The sequence below is a fragment of the Sorex araneus genome, chromosome 6, assembly GCF_027595985.1.
Source record: "Sorex araneus isolate mSorAra2 chromosome 6, mSorAra2.pri, whole genome shotgun sequence".
NCBI lineage: Eukaryota > Metazoa > Chordata > Mammalia > Eulipotyphla > Soricidae > Sorex > Sorex araneus.
The window spans coordinates 152,923,632-152,946,078 of record NC_073307.1 but is presented as its reverse complement, the minus strand read 5'-3'; the positions used below and the strand labels follow the sequence as shown (position 1 = coordinate 152,946,078).

The window sequence follows — 22,447 nt, the reverse complement described above, 5'->3', positions numbered from 1 at the left end:
ATCACAGCTGGCTCTGACTCAAACTCCCAAAATAAATAAAAGAAGGTTGAGCCAGAGACTCCAAAAACTCCTAGTATAATAAAACAGAAAGGGACCAGAGAAGTAGTAAGGCCTTGGGAGAACCTACGTTTGATTCCCAGCAGTCGAGATGGTTTGAAAGCCAGGAGTGACTTCTAAGTGTAGATCCAGAAGTAAGTCTTGAATACCTGTAGCTATGGGCCAGATACCATAAATAAATAAATGAATAATCAAGAAATAGTAGAATAATAATAAAAACTGAATTCTTACAAATACTGACCCATATGTTGAACATAAAACTGAGAACATGAGTTTTAGTTATACTCTGGGTTTCGTGTTCACTGTTCTATATAGATCAATAATTTTGTAACACTCTCATTTAGAAATCACTAGAAATCACTGAATGTTTGCATACATGCATAAATTTTTGATGTGGACAGCAACACAATTTCAAAATTTATGAAAACGTTTTAAACTATATGCATAAGAGCTCCATTAAATTTGCTAGAATTATCTGAGACATTCAAGAAAGACAGAGGTTATGTAATATTCTCTAACATTAAGGAATTCTATTTTTATATAATGTCTTTAGTGAGGTTATAAACATGCATATCTATGCTAATGATAAATATCAAAGTAAACATGATTACTAAATCTTATCAGCTTAAATTGAATACCTTGAGTATTAAATTAGGTTTAAACCAATATGTACAAAAGTGAGTGATGTGAATTTTGGACTGTTTCCACTTGAGACATTCCGGAAAAGTTAAAAATGGACCTTGGGTACAATTAAACTTAAAATCTCAAGAGATCAAAGATGCTAATTAACTAGACCCTTTATTATAGAAGTCTGAGTATTTGAGGAGTAGACCTGATATAAAACAACTGCTTGACATATTACAATCAGGACAATATTGGAAGACAATTCTTATCATGGGAGTGCTTTAGAAAAAGACTAAGAAGAAAATTAAATCTGAATATGATGCCAAGTTTTTGCTAAAATATAATATCAATGCTCAGTGACATAGGGAAATAATTCCTATATTAGCTATACCATATTAATTTAAGATTATATATATCTTATTTAGAAATATTACCAAAATTTCCATCATCAACATTGTCCTAACAATAGAAATTCTTATTTTGTAGGATATAGTGCTCATACTAAATGACAATCACGATTTCATATAAACAGTAAAGATATCTTTAATTTTAAGCCATCATGTTGACATTACATATGATTTACTCTTGTACATATGGCACAAAGAATTAGATGGCAATAAGTAATGGTGAATTTTGTGGCCACTGAGCAATATGTTCTCTTATGTGCTGTCTAATTATAAGACTGAACATGGGTAGCAGAAAAGAAAGCTGAAAGAGAAGGAAGTTTTCTTTGTATCCTTTGTTTCAGGTAAGTCTAAATTTAAGGATCTTCTTTCCACAATTGTGACTATGTCTCTGTGTACTTTTATCAGAGATACTGCTTTCACATTTCTGTAAATTTCAATTGGCGTTGAGAAAAATGCTCTGTGTCATTTCATTAAGGTGAAATTCTTATTCAATAGTACATGAGTTCTCACTAGATGTTATAGATAACTATGTATTGGAAAGAAGCATGTTACCCAGTTCTAACATGGTTTGATTTCATAATTGATCGGAGCTCACCATTACATTGAATGTGTGATATAACTATGTTATATTAAATATAAAAAGATGTTTCTATTTTATTTTGTTTAATGTATATCTTAAAATACACCATTTAAACATACATTTTAAAACAATTTAACAAGACTTTTATCTACTTGAGGAGCCATTAAATGTGTCTATTAATATCCTCTTAAGCTATTGAAATAATCTCTAATGGTTTTTATAAAAAAGACAACCACAAAGATATAATAAGAAAGTCTAGCTTATATTAGATTTATATTTTATAAATGAAGATGTATTAACTGCAGTATATTTTGGAACCAGTATAGAGTGGTGTAGAGGATGCTGCACCTCTGTGTGAATCTATTAATAAGTCACTCTAGATATGTATCAGAGAACTATAATCTATAAAAGTACTAAGTTGAATTTTCAAACTTTCAGATTTCTGTGGGGTGAATGTAAATAATTTTAAATTGTCAAGTAGCTTTAAGCTAGTAAACATTTTTTCCAACCTGCTACTATTAAATTATATCTCGGTCTACCCAGGTAACTGATGTGTAGACTTCTGTTGAATACTTATTACTGTTCTTTTTTTGTCTTAGCAGCTCTACCAATGGCCTGAGCTGAAAGAATGGCTGAGAACAATTTCACTCAGGTGACCTTCTTCATACTGTCTGGATTTTCTAATCATCCTGAACTACATGTCAGCCTTTTCTTGATATTTCTCTTTATCTATCTATTCACTGTTTTGGGGAACCTTGGTCTCATCGTGTTAATCAGAATGGACCCACAGCTTCATACACCGATGTACTTTTTCCTTAGCCTTTTAGCATTCATTGACATATTCTACTCCTCTACAATAACACCCAAGGCCCTGGTAAATTTCCAATCCAGTCATAAAACCATCTCCTTTGCTGGATGCTTTGTTCAAATGTACCTTTTTGTGAGTTTGGCAAGTAGTGAATGCATTCTTCTTGGCTCCATGGCCTATGACCGCTATGTGGCAATCTGCAATCCCTTACTGTATTCAGTAGTTATGTCACAGAGAATGTGTCACTGGTTGGCAGTGATTACGTTTGCAATTGCTTTCACAAATTCTATCACACCAACCTGTGTGATTAGCAGCTTGCACTACTGTGGTTCCAACATCAACCACTTCTTTTGTGACACCACAGCTCTTATGTCTCTTGCCTGTGTCGATTCATTCAGTACAGACATAATGGTCTTTGTGTTAGCTGGGTGCACTATTATTTTTCCCTTCCTCATTATCACTGTCACTTACATCGCCATCATCTCAGCCATCCTGAGGATCCAGTCCGCAGCAGGCAGGAAGAAGGCCTTTTCCACGTGTGCATCTCACCTCATGGGGGTAACTATCTTCTATGGCTCCCTGACGTTTACGTATTTGCAGCCTGATAACTCATTATCCCTGACCCAGGCACAGGTGGCCTCTGTGTTCTATACCATTGTCATTCCAATGCTGAATCCCCTCATCTATAGTCTGAGGAACAAGGATGTGAAAAATGCTTTTTTTAGAGTAATGCACAGAAAAATTTTTTCTATGAAAAATCTACAGAAATTATAATCAAAATGCATTTGGGTGATTGCTAAGTAATGTGTATTTAAGGAGAATTTGGGTTTGAGGAAGTACTGGCCACAAGCAACACTTTATTTTCAACCCAGTTTATTAAATTTCCTCAGGCATTGGTACAAAATTGTCATTGGATATGGTGTATTCCTCAGATCTTCTTATATTCTGCATGCTTTATTGACTAGTTATTAAAAAGTTTAGCTAGTGTTATTTAAAAAGCATATGGTAAGAAACTGAAGATTAAGTCCACGAGAAACTTGAAAAAAAAATTTGTATTTTTTATCATTTTTTTTTTCTTTTTGGGTCACACCCGGCGATGCACAGGGGTCACTCCTGGCTCTGCACTCAGGAATCACCCCTGGCGGTGCTCAGGGGACCATATGGGATGCTGGGATTCGAACCTGGGTCGGTTGCGTGCAAGGCAAACGCCCTACCCGCTGTGCTATCACTCCAGCCCCTATTTTTTTATCATTTTTATCTTTTTTTGGGGGGTGCTCACACCCAGTGATACTCAAAGATATTACTCTTGGTTCTGCACTCAGGAGTTACTCTTGGTGGTGCTCAGGACCATACGAGCAGCCATGAATCGAACTTGTGTCTGTAGAGTGCAAGACAAACGCCCTACCCAGTGCTATTGCCCTAGCTTCCAAAGATTGTAATATCTCTGCGAGAAGAGGTTGCTTATGATATTTTTCTTTTTCATAGCAACTATGAAGTGCATAACATGCTCAACATGTAATTTTGTAAAATTCTTTCATAAATATGCCTTATTTACTTTTTAATATAACATAATATTGAGTAGGGTTTTTAAAATATTATACTATTCTTCTAAATTGTTAGGATATGAAAATATGTATGAAAATATGTATATAAAAATTGTGCTACTTAGAAATGATTTTAAATAATTTGGACAAACTGGTTACGTTCTTACTTCTGTGTAAATACTCTACCTGTAAGGAGAATAATTTTTCTTTGGTCTTAGAAATTACTGAAGGTAATCTAGGGAGACACTCCCTACTCATTTTCTATAGCTCTCGGAGAGCCTGGCTAACAACCGAGGATATCTGGCCCGCATGGCAGAGCTTGGCAAGATACCCGTGTTGTATTCAATTTGCCAAAAACAATAACAAGAATGTGCTCTTCAGGTTCCTGGAGCTAGCAGACGCCATTGGGCTACACTAGCACTTGACAGGGATGAATGGAGACTTACTGGCCCCCGCTCGAGCAATCAATGAGAAACTGGATAACAGTGATGCAGTCAATCTTATAAAGGCATCTCCATTAGTCTATGAAATTTGCTCAAAATTACTTATTATTATTATACTGGACAAAAAGATTTAAAATATGCTTGATGTATTATATTTCAAAATAAACTGAGCTTATTGTTTTTCATTCTGTTAAATACATGTTTCACTGGTCATCACTTTTGTTATTTATTTCACATTATTGTTAGCATGTGAAAATACACTTTATATAAAATGTCCATTTGAAATAAAATTTGTTATATTACAGTAAATTTAGAAAAAAAACTATTGAAGGAAAATAAAATAATGTAAATCATATGTTTTTTTGCTATCAGAGTCAGAATTACTCTTATGTTCACACACATAGGTAGAAAATTATTCAGAAATAAGTAAGAACTTTTATTTGATAATTTGAGCAAATGCAATACAGCCTGTCAGGATTTGCTACATGATATTTCCTTCTTAAAATATCAAGAAGCTATTAGAGAAGATATGTAGAAGTAGATAAAGATAAATAAATAAAGATGGATGTTAGAAAAACATCTACACATATGGTTACAATTACAAAATCAAATATGTTTTGGAAAATAGAACTACATTTTAAAATTAAGTATAATAAATACCTCTAAAATTACAAAGATAATCAGACCGTGTCAAAATGAAAATTCCAGGATCGACCGCGATCTGGAGGCCAGCTAGACTACTTTGAGTACCAGCAGCTGCTCGCAGAAATGTCTCTAGACTGTGAACTAAGCCATAGCCCCACGCTGGCCAACGAGGAAAAAGGTCTTTCTTTCTTTTTTTTTTTTCCCCTTTTCGGGGAAAAACGGCGTGGAGCCTGCCATTTTGTAAGGACCATTAAGGAGGTATGAACTTGGAGGCGTGGGAAGGGGAAAAATAAAAGAGGTATGAATGCATTGCAAACAGCGGGACTCGTGGGTGATCTCAGGACGAGGGCGATAACGGCGCCCTCTCCGTCGAGATTCGACCTGGGTGGCCACACGTTTGTGTGACCGCTCTGCGGCTGATTGACCACGATCTAGAGGCCAGCTAGACTACTTTTGGTACCAGCAGCTGCTTGCAGAAATGTCTCTAGACTGTGAAATAAGTCATAGCCCCATGCTGCCCCAGAAAGGGAAATGATGCAATTTCTAACATAAATGTCCCTGGGCATAGTTACTAAAATACTAAAATACAGAACTCCCAAACCGCGTTGCCTCTATCGGGGCCGCACATCTTCATATCTCTTCATTCTCAGCAATGGAAAACTAATTATCAAATGCTTCCTTTTCAGCAGGGCTCTTTTTTTTGGGGGGGAAACTCCAACAACAATAGTGAGTTTTGTGTTGAAATATGGAATGTAATCAAGGTAAAGAGAAAGTGAAGTGAAATTTATCACCTATTAAGATGGGGGTGGGGGTGGAGGGGTGGGAGGTATACTGGGGATTTTGGTGGTGGAATATGTGCACTGATGAAGGGATGGGTGTTCGAGCAATGTATAACTGAGACATAAGCCTGAAAGCTTTGTAACCGTCCACAGGGTGATTCAATAAAATAAATAAATTTTAAAAAATGCGAATTCCAAGTGCTGACAACATAATGCAACAAGTAGGATGCTTGTCTTTCAAGCAACTAATGCAGGTTCCATACATGGCATCCCATAAAGTCCCCCAGCCTGCCAGGGGGTGATCCGTGAGCACAGAGCCATGAGTAAGCCCTGAGAGAACAACCTGGAATGCCCACCAAACTCAAAAGAAAACCCAAACCATAAAACATAAATTCCATCATGATGTTTACAGACTATTACCTAAGAGCTGGAGCCATAGCACAGAGAGTAAGGGCATTTGCCTTGCATGAGGCCAACCCAGGTTCAATTCCTTCATCCCTCTCGCAGAGCCTGGCAAGGTACTGAGAGTATCTCTCCCGCATGGTAGAGCCTGGCAAACTACCCGTGGCATATTCATTATACCAAAAACAGTAACAAGTCTAAGAATGGAGATGTTACTGGCGCCCGCTAGAGCAAATTGATGAGCAACGGGATGACAGTGACAGTGACAGTGCTTAAACAAATGAGGCAAAATATTGAATACAGTGAAAATTAAGAAAATGTTAAAGAGGATCCCTCAATGCTTTACCAAATGATTTCCACTAAAAGAGCAAGGGCAGGATGGCATAGCTCTACCCACTGGATCAATCAGCTCCCATGTTTATTCATTGATAGTGATCTCCCTGTTATTGGTGAGTGTTTTGAAGAATTCAACTCCTTTTCATATTAAAAAATGAAGAAGACATTCTAATAATTGGGATGTCTAAGGACAGGTGGAATATAAAATTTAACTTTAGACCATAGATATTATTTTGAACACTTTTCTCACTAAACTTGGATCAGAGATTTTGATTTCAATTGAGGATAAATAGGTTCTGTTATAAGAGAGAAATTCAGAATGTAATTTTGGTAATATAAGCTGTTCCAATATCCCAGTTGATATTTAATTTTGATTTGGAGAAATTCTGAAAACCATAAAGTCTATTAAATTCTAATTGTAGCTTTGTTTAGATATTAGATGCTACAAGCATATAACTTGTAGCATCTTCATAGGTTTATGAAGCTAGTAGTGTTTCCTGAAGAAGGACTGTCATTATGGGAGTGAAATAACTGGAATTCTATTTTATTTTATTATTAGAGAAAAAATTATAAATATGAACTCTCATGACCCAATAGAAGCAACCTGTTTAAGAAAATTAAACAAAGTCTCACTAACTTTATCCTCGTATATAAATGTCGTTATTTTCATTGATTATTCTCTATTCAATAGAGCTAATTATGACCCAGTCAGCGTGTTCGTGTATGTCAAGTCCCAGATATGAAAAAAGTCTTTTCCATTGGATCAGACTGAAGAAAAGAATCTCCACTATAGAAGTGATCTAATTTACAAATTGTAATGATTGAGATGGGTCCACTGCCAGATATTGAAAATTAAGGACGCAGTCTAATTTACAAGCACACATTTCAAAAATTGATTGATCTGATCTCTAAGACATCATTATCTGATCTCTGAGAAAACCATGTTATTGAAACAGATTTTTATCATCTCACTTATAATCTACAAAATAATTACAGGGACTAATAAATGTGGTCAGCTATTCTGCCTAATCCAAGTAATGCTGGATATGATTATACAGATTCTTTTTAAACATTTTTTTAAAAATATTTCTATTGTATTTTAGGCATCATGATTTATAATACTGTTAATGGTAGGACATCAGATATTCCCACACCACAGCTTCACCAAGGCTGTCCACTTCCTCTCAGTGTCCCTCCCCTGCATCCCTATTCTGATTCTTTTTTGCGGGACTGAGCAACCGTCAAAGATAAGAATAGAAAAAAGGTATATTATATTTCCCCAGTCTGGTTAAAGATATTGCCCTTATACTAACATTTTTTTTTTATTAGTGAATCACCATGAGACAAAGTTACAGACTTTCAGGTTTTCATGCTTACATTTCAGTCATACAATGATTGAGTGCCCATCCCTCCACCAGTGCCCATTTTCCACCACCAATGAACCAAGCGTTCTTCCCACCATCCCCCACCCTGTTTCCTTCACCCCACCCTGCCTCTGTGGCAGGGCATTCCCATTTGCTCACTCTCTCTTTTTGTGGTTTGCTACAGAGGTATTAAGTAGGCATCTTGTTAGGTCTGTAGTCTATTTTCAGCCCGTATCTCCCATCCCTAGTGGGCCCGCCTAGCACCTTTTGCTTGGTGATCCATTCTCTACCAGAGCTGCTTCTTCACCTAGCATGTGAGGTCAGCTTAGTCTCCCATTCTGTTACTTTATATTCTACAAATGAGTGCAATCTTTCTATGTCTGTCCCTCTCTTTCTGAGTCATTTACTTAACATGATACTTTCCATGTTGATCCTCTTACATGCAAATTTCATGACTTCATCTTTTCTAACAGCTGCATAGTATTCCATTGTGTAGGTGTACCAAAATTTCTTTAACCAGTCATCTGTTCTCCAGCACTCATATTCTTAGCCATAAGAATCTCAGGACTGCAATAGCTAATAACGTTTCTAATCCATCAAGGCACTCATAGCCAGATATGAAAGAGTGAGTAAGTCTCACAATTTTGGGCAATTGAGCAAATTCTTAAATTAAGCTAGTATGACAAATGCCTGGATTTTATTTGTTCATTTGTTTATTTTGGTGTTTGGGCCACATTCTGTGATGTTTAAAACTTAACATTTGGTTTGTGTTCAGGGATCACTCCTGGTAGAATCCAGAGGACCATTGTTGGTACCAGAGACTGAACCCAAGTCATTCCCATGCACTCTTCTCTAAGCCCACGTGCTAAGGCCTTATAAGAAATTGTTACTTGCTATTAGGTTCATGTGTATTTTGAGTTAATTATTCAACCTTTGAAGTTGGAATCCTTTAAACAAGGCATTAAACTACTTTTTTTTGGGGGGTTGTGGTTGATATTAAATTCTGAAATAGTATTATAATTTAATTACATTGCAGATAAACTCTCAGTGGTATAATGATTTCCCAAATTATATTTTATAAAGAGAAAAAAAATATTTCCTGGATTTATGCAAACATTTTGCCAAGAAACAGTTCTTAAAAATGTTAAAGACGTCAAGAAGATAAAAGGTAATGCTTTGACTTTTCTAATAATAAAACAGGATTTCCAATTTCTGTAAACCTAATAAAATAGTTTTCATTCTTAATAGTCATTTTAATAACATCATTATAAATTTTATATAATTATTTAATATATCATTTCATTATACTCAGAGATTTACAAAAGTTCCAGGTATAGGCTCAGGAAGAAAAACTGGAAATTTTGAGAATGTAAGTAAATCATCCTGTTACTAGTTAGTGATCATTTTGTATTAGAGGCAAAAAGCAAGGTGGATTCATCTTTATTTTTCCATTGGGAGATCATAGTTTGACCAGAAGCCAAAGTTTACTCATGTAACTACTTTTATCATGTAGTTCATTAACCGGAGCCATTAACTTAATTTTGAAAACAAAAAATCTTCATATATTTATGTCCAAGAATTGATGTGAATTCTCTCAGGGATATCACTATGACCTTAAAAGCAACTTAAGATGATGATGATATGAATCCAACTTATAAAAACTATAGTGTACTTCAGTTGAGTGGCCAGTTCATTTCTACAGGTAAGAGAAAAGGTTTTACATAAATTTATAAAAAAATTTACAGACTACACTTTTGGTTTTTGAATTTAGAACAAATACCTTTCTTCTTATTTAAGAGAGGATTCTACTTGACTCACATTTGCACTTAAAGTTAGATAACATTTTTTTTCAGAAATAAATTTTAAAAGAAATATAATAGGATTTTCTACACATATTTATTACTGAATTTATCATTTAGAACTTTGATTTAATTTTTTTGATGAAAGATAATGTTCAGAAAATAGGTAATGAATTGAAGGGTACACTTAAAGCTTAAATAAATGATTTAGTGAAGAAAACTTAATAAACTATTAGCTTTTGAGTATATGATACCTAAGAAAAATATTATTCTCTAACATAGAAATTGAAAAATAGAGTAACTTTTTTTTTTCATTACCTAATGTCCGTTAGAGTAGCACCATTTTTTCAAAGTCTAAGCCTAATTGCTTAAAATGTATTTGATTTTAAATGCAACTGTTATATTTTTTCTGGGTGCTAAATTTTTTGGCAGAACACAATGGGGTTGCTATAAGTTGAAGCGGAAATAGTATAAAACAGGAGTAACAGAAATCTTGGAGTGAATAGTTGACATCTTATAAACTGTGTTATGATCTTGATAAATTTATATGTCTAGTCTATATCTCAGTTTTCTCCAATATAAAAAGACATAATACAATAAATACTTTTATCTTAAAAAAAATGGACTGGAGCGATAGCACAGCTGGTAGGGCATTTGCCTTGTACTTGGCCAACCCAGGTTTGATTCCTCCGTCCCTCTCAGAGAGCCCGGCAAGCTATCAAGAGTATCCTGCCTGCACGGCAGAAACTAAATAAAACTTGAAATGCATATTTCTATGCAACATATTTCACATTAAACTAACACTAATATTATCACAGATCTTAAAAGTAAATACTGCACTTATTGATATATTGTAACTGAACCAGAAAAACTTGGTTAGTATCAGTTTTCCTTTTTTCAAAGTAGAAGTAACTTTTTCTTTTATGTTCTTTCTGAGATTTCACTATCAGATTTTACAATTCAATATAATGTTCTTGACCTTTCCACAATTATCTTATCTCAGGCACACCAATTTGTTTAAGGCTAGAATTGTCTAGTTGAAAAATAGAAATATAATTTTATACCTCTAATGAATGCATTAAAATACATGAGATATTTTTATAAAATATTTTACTAAGATTAAAAATCAAACTAAAATATTTTATTCTATGTACTTTATGAGTAACAAGTAGACTGGATTCATGCATAAATATAACATCAACTATTTTATATTATCTACTTATTCCATTTCTTTATTTCTTATATTTCAGAATTGCAATCATGTTAATTTTTATATTTTACCCTATAATTTTCTGTGACTCAAAGGAACAGTTCTTGATCCAAGGTGTGTCTTTATCATACTGATTAGAAACACCTTTCATTTGATGTCACCATTTCTCTTTTATGGAGCAGCAGTTTTTGATTTTTAATGTTTCTTCTCTTCATATAGCTAAATTAAAGCATATTTGACATCATGGGTTTCAGCTATTTGTAAGTCTTCAGTTCAGCAGTGCATGTTTTTTGGCAGATTCTTATATAATTTTAAACGTTATGTTTTTAACTTAGGCATAATAAAGGATAAACTAAAGTCAACAAACTGATATCTTCTTAAATACGAACTATTACATATTTTATAGTGCTTAGCAACAGATTCAGTTAAAATACAAGCTACTCTTAGCTTTTTTAAAAAATCATTGACTTTTCTTTATTCCTCATCCACTAAATTAAAAAGAGTGTGAAACCCTAAGAGGTAAAAGAAAATAGCATAATTGCAAATAAAACACAAATTCAGTAAAAAGGAGCAAAAATTTTAAAAATGCTTTTATTTCTTCAAAAAAAATTGGAAGAACTTAATTGTCCATAATCAGAGCATACATTTCACAGTTGTTTTAAAACTTTGCTGAGCAACTTAGCATTTAAAAGGGTAAATATACACAGTTGACATACATTTGATATATGGTAAACATTCATCAGAATTGTTTATCAAAGATATATCTGAAGACCACATGATTAAAAACAGTTTAAAAATGCCTCACATTGTTATGAATATAAATATAAAAATAACAGCACAATTACCTGAACTGTTTACAAAGTATGTTAATACTTGGTGAATTGTATTGTGTGTATGAGGGTGAAAAATGGCAAAAAAATGAATGCAATTGTCACAACTTGTGGATATGTATAGAAAAGCAAAAATACAATATGGCACTCTTTTTTTTCTTTTGCAAGCAAAGAGTATTTGTCTCCAGAATACTGCTGTTCTGCTCGCCACCTCTCTAGGATGAAATATAAAGAACTAGGGTGATTGCCAAGAAAGGGAGAGAAAAAGTTTTGAAAAGTACATGTGAAATACTTTTGAAAATGTTTCCAAAACTGTGAATCCTGTGTGACAAATTTTGATGCAAAGCTAACTTATCCCAACATTCAGACGTCAAGATCATTTGAGAGTTAAACGACTTTCATTATTTTTCTTTGAATTCAACACATTCGTGTGACATAGATGTTCTCTTGTTCATTTAACATTTGTAACTACTAAGTGAAAAGCTAGCATTAATATACGTTGCATGAAACCTAGAACGAGTAGTTATGAAATTCCATTGTATTATTTTCAGATTGAAATCTTTCTAGATTCATGGTTTCTGTGAGCAGTAAGACAATGCATAAAGAACAACACCATTTCAAAAAGTCAACAGAAAAATTAATTGGAAGCAAAATATTAAAACTGGTATGATTGTTTTGAGAAATCGATGAGCAACGGGATGACAGTGACAATGATTGTGTTGATATGATAAATTTCAGCAATCTCCTGAATGGAATCAATTCTTTTATTTGTATAGACTGAAAAATGCACCAATTGTGTCTAATGTCAACATCACTGCATCTAACATCGCTACAGAGAAAATCACTGTGTCCAACTAGGAGACAAGCTTGAGAAGAAACCTGAGAGAACTATTTTCAAAGATATTCCCTTTGCACCTCTATGTAAGAAAGTTGAAATGTCAGGGATGACATCAGCTGTAGATGTACACAGGGTTCAGCTGAAAAATGGGACAGAAGTCACTGTGTTCATATTAACAGGCTTCACAGATGATTTTGAGATGCAAGTCTTACTGTTTCTGCTATTTCTCGCAATCTATCTCTTCACTGTGATAGGAAATCTGGGTCTGGTTGTGTTGGTCATTGTAGATTCTCGGCTCCACAACCCCATGTACTATTTTCTGAGTGTTTTGTCCTTTTTGGATGCCTGCTATTCCACAGTTGTCACCCCCAAAATGTTAGTCAACTTCCTATCAGAGGACAAATCCATTTCCTATTATGGCTGTGCAGCACAGATGCTTCTCTTTGTGTCTTTTGGAAGCACCGAATGCTTTCTCCTGGCTGCAATGGCCTATGATCGTTATGAAGCCATCTACAACCCTCTCCTGTATTCAGTGAGCATGTCACCCAGAGTCTATGTGTCACTCATTGTTGCTTCCTACATCGCAGGCATCCTGCATGCTGTTATACACACGGTGGCCACTTTTAGCCTATCCTACTGTGCATCCAATGAAATTAAACACGTCTTTTGTGACATCCCTCCACTCCTTGCTATTTCTTGCTCTGATACACATGCTAACCAGCTTTTGCTCTTTTATCTTGTGGGAGCTGTTGAGGTGGTTACCATTTTGATTGTTCTAATCTCCTATGCTTTCATCCTGGTGGCGATTCTAAGAATGCGTTCTGCTGAAGGAAGACGAAAAGTCTTTTCAACGTGTGGCTCTCATCTCACTGGAGTGTCGATTTATCACGGGACAATTCTATTTACGTACGTGAGGCCCAGTTCAGGCAACGCGTCTGTTCATGACATGGTAGTGTCAGTATTTTACACTATTGTGATCCCTATGTTGAATCCTATTATCTACAGTTTAAGAAACAAAGATGTAAAAGAAGCCATGAAAAAGTTGTTGAGAGACATTGGGTTTTAAGTAGACATTCAGAATTGCATCAAACTAAATTGTCAGAGATAAATCTATATCTTAAAAATTAGAAATTAGAGGAAAAAGTGTCTTGGTCTCATTTCACAGTTCCTGTACATCTAGAGTAATGTTCTAAAAATTAAAACCATCACAATAGAAAAAATGTATAAAATAAGTTGCATTTTAATGCTATCTACTATGTTTAAACTGATACATATTAAGCTTGTTAAGTTTATGGCTTTTGTCAATGATGTATGATTCGATTTTAACTCACCCTAACTAAAAATTATATCTTTAGCATTTTGTAGATTGATACATCCTCTTATCATTTATAGCAAGTTCTCAAGTTCTCAAGTTCAATTGAAATCTGCTTCTGCTTTCTAGAATTCCTATGACATAGATCTAAAGTGCTACTCATCTCTTTTTTTCCTGTCTTCAAACACACTCTATTTCCAGACTTGTAGAAACACCTTTATCAGATTTATAGATTTCCTCTGAAGCACTGATGCCTGTTCACCCATCACTTCTTGTTCTCCCTGCTCTATTTCTTTCCCTCTCTTTCTCTCTAAACACTGGCGTCAGGGGTGATCCAGGAATCCTCCTTTACTACAACACATTTCCTAAAAGTGTACTACATGTGCTTTGAATACTGAGTCAATTATTTTTTTTGGGGGGGTGATGGTGGTGAAATAAAGCTATTTTATATTTCAAATGTAACTTATAAAAAGCTCTTTCCAAGGATTTTCCCAGATATTGTCTCAAAAATTATTTCTTATGGCCAGGTAACAACTCATAGTGCAGGAGCTCATACTTAGCTTTCTCCCAGACATTGCATGTTTCTCCTTGACCCTGTGTAGTTATTGTGAGTTATTGTGGCTCCAGTACCACCTGGTGTGCCAGCTCAAGACTGTCAGGCCCATGGCACTTATTCATGGGACCTCCCCAGGAGTTTGCCAAGCATTGCTGAGTAAGTCACATACCCCTCTCCAATAAATTGAAATAAAATGTGTATGAACAAATTTTTGAGGGCTCTATGCTATTCCACATCTTCAGTCTCATATCAGTTTACCTATGCTTTACTTTCTGAAAATTTTAGCTTTATGTTAAATTCCTAAACTTGATTTAGTGAATATTACCACTTTTGTTTTCAGAACTGTTTCTCAAAATTGTTCTATGTTTATCTTTGTTTTGTTTTGTTTGCATTCTCATGGACATGGCAGACTTGGAGGGCCAATTTCAACAAATACACTGTTGGAACTTACCTGGGGTCACTGTGACTCTAGGTCAGTTTAGAGTTATATTCATTTAATAGATGAATTTTTCACTGGTGGGCTTTCTATGAGTACTCTTTTATTTTCCATTCACATTCACATGCAGTTGCCAATGCTCCTGTATATTAACATATAATATGTGTGTAGATCTTTGTCCCTCAGATATTTTGTATAATTTCCTCACAGGTTTCTTGTGTAGTGACTCATATATGTATCTTGAGCAGATATATACAGATTGGTGTGGGATCAGTAAGAGAACACAGGCCCCTTTGCAACTCAAAATGTTTGACTTTGTCTCTGCCTTGTGTCTATTTTAATAGTACATTGCAGAGAATGTCACTGATATCTTATACATCCCATCTCCTCTTGTCAATAATGCTTATGCCTTTATAAATATTTTATGTCACCTATTAAAACATTAATGAGCTGAATTCTATTTCTCATACAGATTATGAGTATCCTATGTAAAACTTTTAGAAGCATAGTAAATTTTATTAAAGAATTATTAATCTGCTGTGAATTATACTTTTATTTTTTAAAATCATAGGACTGGAGCCATAGCACAGCAGGTAGGGCATTTTCTTCAATGTGGCCGACTGGGTTTGATTCCTCCATTCCTCTCAGAGAGCCAGGCAAACTACCGAGAGTATCCCGCCCTCATGGCTGAGCCTGGCAAGTTACCCATGACACATTTAATATGCCAAAAATGGTAACAACAAGTCTCACATGGAAACATTACTGGTGCCTGCTCAAGCAAATTGATGAGCAATGGGACGACAGTACTACAGTGCTACAGTGCATACAAGATTATAAAATTTTCAGGGATGTTCATGTGTCATATACCCAGGAAGATAAGGAGGACTTTTGAGAATTTAGATCATCTGTTTAATGACATTTAACTATTTATTATTAGATCTAGGAATCAGTCTGAACTCATCATATATTTTTTTCCACCAAGGGATCATTTTTGACCAAAGACCAAAGTGCATTCATATAATTCTTAGCATCATATAGATCATTATCCAGATTATTGGCTTGTTAAGTCTAAAAAAAATCCTATTTATTACGTCCAAGAAATGAAGTAGTTCATTTCCTCTTGCACACGGCTGACCTGGAGAGCCCAGCAAGCTCCTGGGATACCCCGCCTGCACGGCAGAGCCTGGCAAGCTACCTGTGGCATATTCGATATGCCAAAAACAGTAACAACAAGTCTCACAATGGAAACGTTACTGGTGCCTGCTCGAGCACATTGGTGAACAAAGGAATGACAGTGACAGTGACAGTGACAGTGGCATTCATATATGAATATGTTCATAATAAACATATATAAACATATATGTGTTGCATATTTCTATATATGTAAGTGTTAAGGACAACATCATTGAAGTTAGTGCCTAAAGTTTGTGTTAAATTTACAAAATCTTGCATATAATACAATTTATAATATCTTGAGACTGCAGAACTGGCAAAAAGACTACACTACATTTCTCAGTGCCATCTTCAGACCAAGATGAAATTAAATTGGTGTAATTCAACAGAATTCAAATACAAATACAAAATGAAGTTTTCTTTTTGGATTGGGTGTTGGTTCTCACCTAGAAATATTCAAGACTTACTCCTGACTATGTGCCCTGGGATCAGTCTTGATGGGCCTCACAGGAACATCTGGGTTCTGGAGACTGATCCTGGTTCAACTGTGTACAAGACAAATGCCTTACCTGCTGTACTTTATCTCCAACCACAAAGTAAAGATTTTCTGAATGAGCTTTACATGTTTATTATGTCAATATCTTAATGGAAAATATATAGATAAAAGAAAGAAATTGTAATGTGTCCTTAAAAATAAAAAATAAAAAAATTTGAAATCTAATGATAAAAAATAAAACAAAAGATAATGACAATATGTGTACATGATCTAATGCATATAAGTCTGTAGAAATGTGTATGTATGACATATTTGTAGCATGAACTTGATGACAAATTCAAAACTAAACATATAACAGTAATTGTGAATGCATTAACATTCTATCACTATTTTTATTAGAATTTATATGTTATAGAATATTGCACAAAGACACTAATTAGAGTAGGCGTGGATATAGTTTTACATAATATTCATGAAAAGAAAATACATAACATTATATATTTATACAATATACAATTCACATATATGCAATGCAATATAAACAAACAACAAATATTAAATGCAGGAGGAGCACCAAAGAGAGAAATAATTCATTATATGATAGATATGCATTTGCAATAAAGCTTTAGCAATGAATTTTATCTATGTATATAGCAAGGCATGAATAAACATAATTAGGAGAAGTTCACTAATCTTCTCATGGAAAAGATAAATCAAACATTAGGAAAACCAAATACACATGTATTAAATATTTTTAGTCAACAAAATATTCATTAGGGTACAAAATAATTAAAACACATTCAAAAAGATTATTTTTATTAATAAGACTGCATTAAGATATTAATTAATTAATATAATATTAGTAAAATTAATAAATAAAATGATAAAACAATCTGTTGTTAATAAAACAATAATTTTGTTATTATTATAATTTTATTTTATTAATTTTATTTGTATTTTCAACAAATACAAAAGAACCTTATGCTTTCAAGTATATGTAAAAAACATTATCAAAACTTTTCTGTATCAGTGAGAACTAGTGTCTATATAAATATAACTGGAAAAAAATGCATTATGATTTGAAATAAATAGCAAATTTCTAAAACTCTCCCCGCTTAAGCATTACAAAATAAGAACTTAGAAAAAAAATAAGATATTAGCAACTCTTAAGTGAAATAGAAATTTAGAAAGCATAGTTGATGAAAATGAATGTATGGTCTAACTAAATATGTATAGATGCAAGTCACGCATTTCAGTAGAAAAACTTTTACTAGCTAAATAAAATACCACTGATGCATGATAGAGGAAAGGAAGAACAAGGGCAGTAAGCGGAGAAACTCTATCATTCTGTCATTCTGAGTTTTAGTGAAGGGTATCCCAGAGAAGTTCAAATACAGGAAATTCTAATTAGTGTCCTCACACCTCTCACATACACACGGGAGTGCGTGCACACACTCAGGACGGATCCAACTTCTGTGCTTTGCATATAGTCAGGTTTTTCTTAATAGAAAAAAATATTTTATTAAAGCAATAATCAAGGTAATAAGTCATTTGTCTTTGAAGAGCATGTGGATGAGAGATAATGCAAAGTCTGCAAGTTACAAGAAGACTTGCGTTATTTTCAACTAGCCTCTGGATTGTGAAATCTCAGCAGTAATCATTCTGGATGCATGGAAGTGCAAAGAAAGAAATAACAATTCATCAAAATAATCTTTGATCAGGTGCATGTTTGGTTCTGGTCATAACAGACACCCGGGACACTCTGTTCTCTGCATGAGACCCAGCAAAAGAGTAGAACATAGAAGGGTTAGGGGTTACAAACATCCCAATTTGAAAGGGCAGGAGTTCTCTTCAGATCGCTTCAACAGACTTCTGCAAACTGAACCTCCCTGTACCTAAATTTATCCCACATCATATACAACTTAGAAAACTGAGGAAAAATTAACAAAAAAAAACTTAAAAGAAAAGATAGAAAAAATATTTTAAACAAACAAAAATACACAGAATGTCTGAAACAAATAATAGTTACACTAAATGCCTTCTCAATTTCACATATTTCTTAATAAAATAAAATATGGACCTGAGAGAGAGAGAGAGAAGAGAGAGAGAGAGAGAGAGAGAGAGAGAGAGAGAGAGAGAGAGAGAGCACAGAGGCACAGAGCACTTAGGGTTGCCTTGCCTGAGGCCGACCCGAGTTAAATTCCTGGCACCTCATGTAGTCTCCCAGTACCATCAGGAGTGATTTCTGAGTGCAGATCCAGAAGTAATTCCTGAACACTGCTGGTATGAACCCCAAACCAAAGCCAAACAAAATTTAAATAAAATATAAATAAAATATATTCTACATTTTCTTACCTAATTTTTTTTGTGCTTTTTTTGGGTCACATTCAGCAATGCTCAGGGGTTACTCCTGACTCTGCACTCAAGAATTACTCCTGGTGGTGCTGGGGGACCATATAGGATGCTGGGAATCGAACCCGGGTCAGCTGCATGCAAGGCAAATGCCCTACATGCTGTACTATTGTTCCAGCCCCTTACCTAAATATCTTAAAGGGTATTTAAAAATATACTCAATAATATGTTCAGCAGCAATTGTTTACATTTTTGAATCAGAAACACCATTGAAATAATATATCACATAAATTAAAGCAAATAGTCTGTCAAATAGTAGTGATTTCACTGGATGCATTTTTCTTTACATTTTTATTATATCACCTCTTTCTTTCCCTCTGATGTTGTTGTAATGGTGGGAGTCAGATGTGCACGGTGCTCCAACCTTTTTTTTTATGGGGTTCACCAAAGGTGCGTGCACCCTTTGATGACTAGTGTAGATTTTAGTTGTATTGCTTGTCTGGGACACACTCATTACTGAAAGTACCTGCATATATATGATTAAAATAGGGCGAGAAATTGGTTGTGATATTGAGGAACACAGAGAGCAGATATTGCCAAATTTGAACTACAAAGCTGCCTGGATTATACTTGTCACACATAGAAAGTGTCAGGACTCAAACTCACTTACTTCATCTAAAGATGTTTTGCCTACCACTAAAGCATCTCCTGGTTTCTACAAAAGTATTTTTAAAGAACAAATGTGATGAGAAACTTAGAATGCATATTGCAGTAGTTATCTTCTTCAATGAACAGTTATCACAATAGACACATTTAGAGGAGGTAATCATATGTGTGATTCCTCCACCCCTTTCAGAGAGCCCAGCAAGCTACTGAGAGTATCTCACCCGCATGGCAAAGCCTGGCAAGCTACCTGTGACGTACGCAATATGCCAAAAACAGTAACATCAAGTCTCACAATGGAGACGTTACTGGTGCCCGCTCGAGCAAATCCATGGGCAATGGGATGACAGTGATACAGTGATGCAGTGAATCATATGTTTAGCAATTTAGAGAGGTTTCCAACATGGAGGAAAAAATGTGAAAATATTGTGTTTGTGATAGGGGGTTGCAATAATGCATTGAAATTAAAATGAATTTTAATTTTAATTTCAAATTAACTGTATAACAAAACTGTATAACAAAATGTAAAGAACTGCATCCTCCAAAAATCAGTATTCTGACGACACCATAAATTCGGATCCATGTGCTTTGTTTCTTGAGATGCTGTGATATGACTGCTGGAAAAGCTGAGTTCAACGGGTAGCCTAGTACTCTGAGATTAATTTAAGTGCTATTTTCTTTGGGGAAGTAAGTTGACAAGTCAGCTGTGGTTTTGCTATTGATTTGGTGATAAATGCTTACGCTGGTGATATAGTCGTGACTTCATTTGTAATTGTAATGATGAGTTTGTCCCATTTGATTATCATGTATTTGAAAGTTCAAAAGGCTTATTTTAAATTAAATGTGAATATGTGTGTAAATACACATATGTCTATCTATGTACATTTGTTTAAACATATAGTTTTTATAATGCATGTAAACATATGTGTTCATATATATAACCATATCACATTATTTATGTCAAGGCCTAAGTCCCTATAACTGAGAATGCAAAGAATTTCATGGTCTTTGATGATAGAATTTTGTGGGGTCATTTACTTGAAATTAGATCTTAAGTTTAGCCTAATTCTTAAGATTGGTGGATTTGGAGGGTCAATTAATTTAAAATTAAATCTTTAGTTTAGTCCTAACTAATAAGATTAGCGTCGTAAGGCTATTAAGATCAAAAGACAGAAATAGAGAAATGACTCTGAAGACATAATAAATATCTACCAGTGAAGAGGATCAACCTCAGAAAAGTTAGTTTTTCCTTCAGTTTAAATTTAAACTTCTAGAAGTAAGAATGATGAAAAATAAATTGTGTTGTTGAAGTCATCATTCTCTGGAATGCTGTTGTGGCAGTTCAAAACAAAGTATAATCACTCTCAGTACATTTTGATAATTACATACAGACTTATGTGTGCATATATTTATGTGTGCAGAATATCAGAATGAACTAAGGAGCAGATGGCTGATAGATTTTCCTGCACACATGGGAACTTCATTGGAGGAAGTATAGCTATGTTATTTTATTTTTAAAAAGTTTTTTGAACTCTCTCTCTCTCTCTCTCTCTCTCTCTCTCCATATACACACACATACAAACTCTTGAACTGTATATGCACATATACAGTTTTTTACTATATATGTACACAGATATATGTATGTATATGTAGAGAGAGAGGGAATTTGGGGGCCCTGCCCAGTGGTGCACAGGTCTTCCTCCTAGATCTGAGCTCTGGAATTAATTTTCGTGGAACTCAGGGGACCATATGAGGTGCCAGAGATTAAAAACTGGGTTAGTATCATGCATGAAAATCACCATGCCCCTGTACCAACTCTCTTTCTGCCTTGTAAATATTTTTAACTTTTTTCACATCCGGCAATGCACAGGGGTTACTCCTGGCTCTGCATTCAGGAATTACCCCTGGCAGTGCTCAGGGGACCATATGGGATGCTGGAATTCAAACCCAGGTCGGTCGCGTGCAAGGCAAGTGCCCTACCTGCTGTGCTATCACTCCAGCCCCTATTTTTAACATTTTTGAGGAACCATTTGGTGATGCTGAAGAGTTACTCCTTGTGCATTGCTCAGAAGTTGCTCCATACAATGCCAAGGAGCTATGTGAAAATGGGGATCAAGTTTTCCTCAAGCAACTCATTGACTTCAGCCCCTATCACCTGCCAGACATGAAAAATTTTTATGTTTCTGGTATGTAATATTGAATATACATGTGGAAACCTATTGATTTAACTTCACTGAAAGTTCAAGTTTGTTCTTCACCAGATTTTTATCCCCTTTTGTTCCAGTTTACATTTCATCTCTTCCCCATCCAATTTCTCTTCACTTCTCGTAACTACAAATTGAACTTGGAGGTCAAAAGCTCATTTTTGCTTTCTTTACTTCATCTGTTTGCTTGTTTTCTTTAAATACTTCAAATGAATAAAATCATGTTAAAAATCATATTATTTTTTTTCTCTTTGGCTTATTTCACTAAGTAAGACAATATCTAAATCTTCCCAAGTAATTGTAAATGGAAGAATTTTATTTTTCTTTAAAGCTTAGACATAGTCTATTTTGTATATATGCCAAACCTTTCTTATCTATCCTCAAACAATGGACTTTCTCAGTAATCAACTTTTCTACATAACACTGGTTCTCTTCTTTATCTTCTGCAATTACTGTTTTTCATCTTTTTTGGACCATAGATGTGATGTAATAGCTAATGCTCTTTATAAAGAAATATTTAAAACTAATAGACTGAAAAACTGACACACTTTTAAATTTTGATAATACTGATAACTATCATTATGTTCAT

At 34.5% G+C, this 22,447-nt stretch overlaps 2 protein-coding genes across 2 annotated transcripts; both read left to right on the top strand.

The window, feature by feature from the left end:
* Positions 1–2,296: 2,296 nt before the first annotated feature.
* On the top strand, positions 2,297–3,250 carry LOC101551535 (olfactory receptor 8I2-like). The gene has a single exon (XM_004621737.2). The coding sequence runs from the start codon at positions 2,297–2,299 to the stop codon at positions 3,248–3,250; it is 954 nt and encodes a 317-aa protein (XP_004621794.2).
* Positions 3,251–12,763: 9,513 nt separating this feature from the next.
* On the top strand, positions 12,764–13,732 carry LOC101551267 (olfactory receptor 5T3-like). Its single transcript, XM_004621736.2, has one exon. It carries the CDS (start codon positions 12,764–12,766, stop codon positions 13,730–13,732), a length of 969 nt encoding a protein of 322 aa, XP_004621793.2.
* Positions 13,733–22,447: the final 8,715 nt, after the last annotated feature.

What these genes read in the sequence shown, in the direction of transcription:
- LOC101551267 (XM_004621736.2), top strand. Translation starts at nt 12,764, where the DNA reads ATGTCAGGGATGACATCAGCTGTAGATGTACACAGGGTTCAGCTGAAA.
- LOC101551535 (XM_004621737.2), top strand. Translation starts at nt 2,297, where the DNA reads ATGGCTGAGAACAATTTCACTCAGGTGACCTTCTTCATACTGTCTGGA.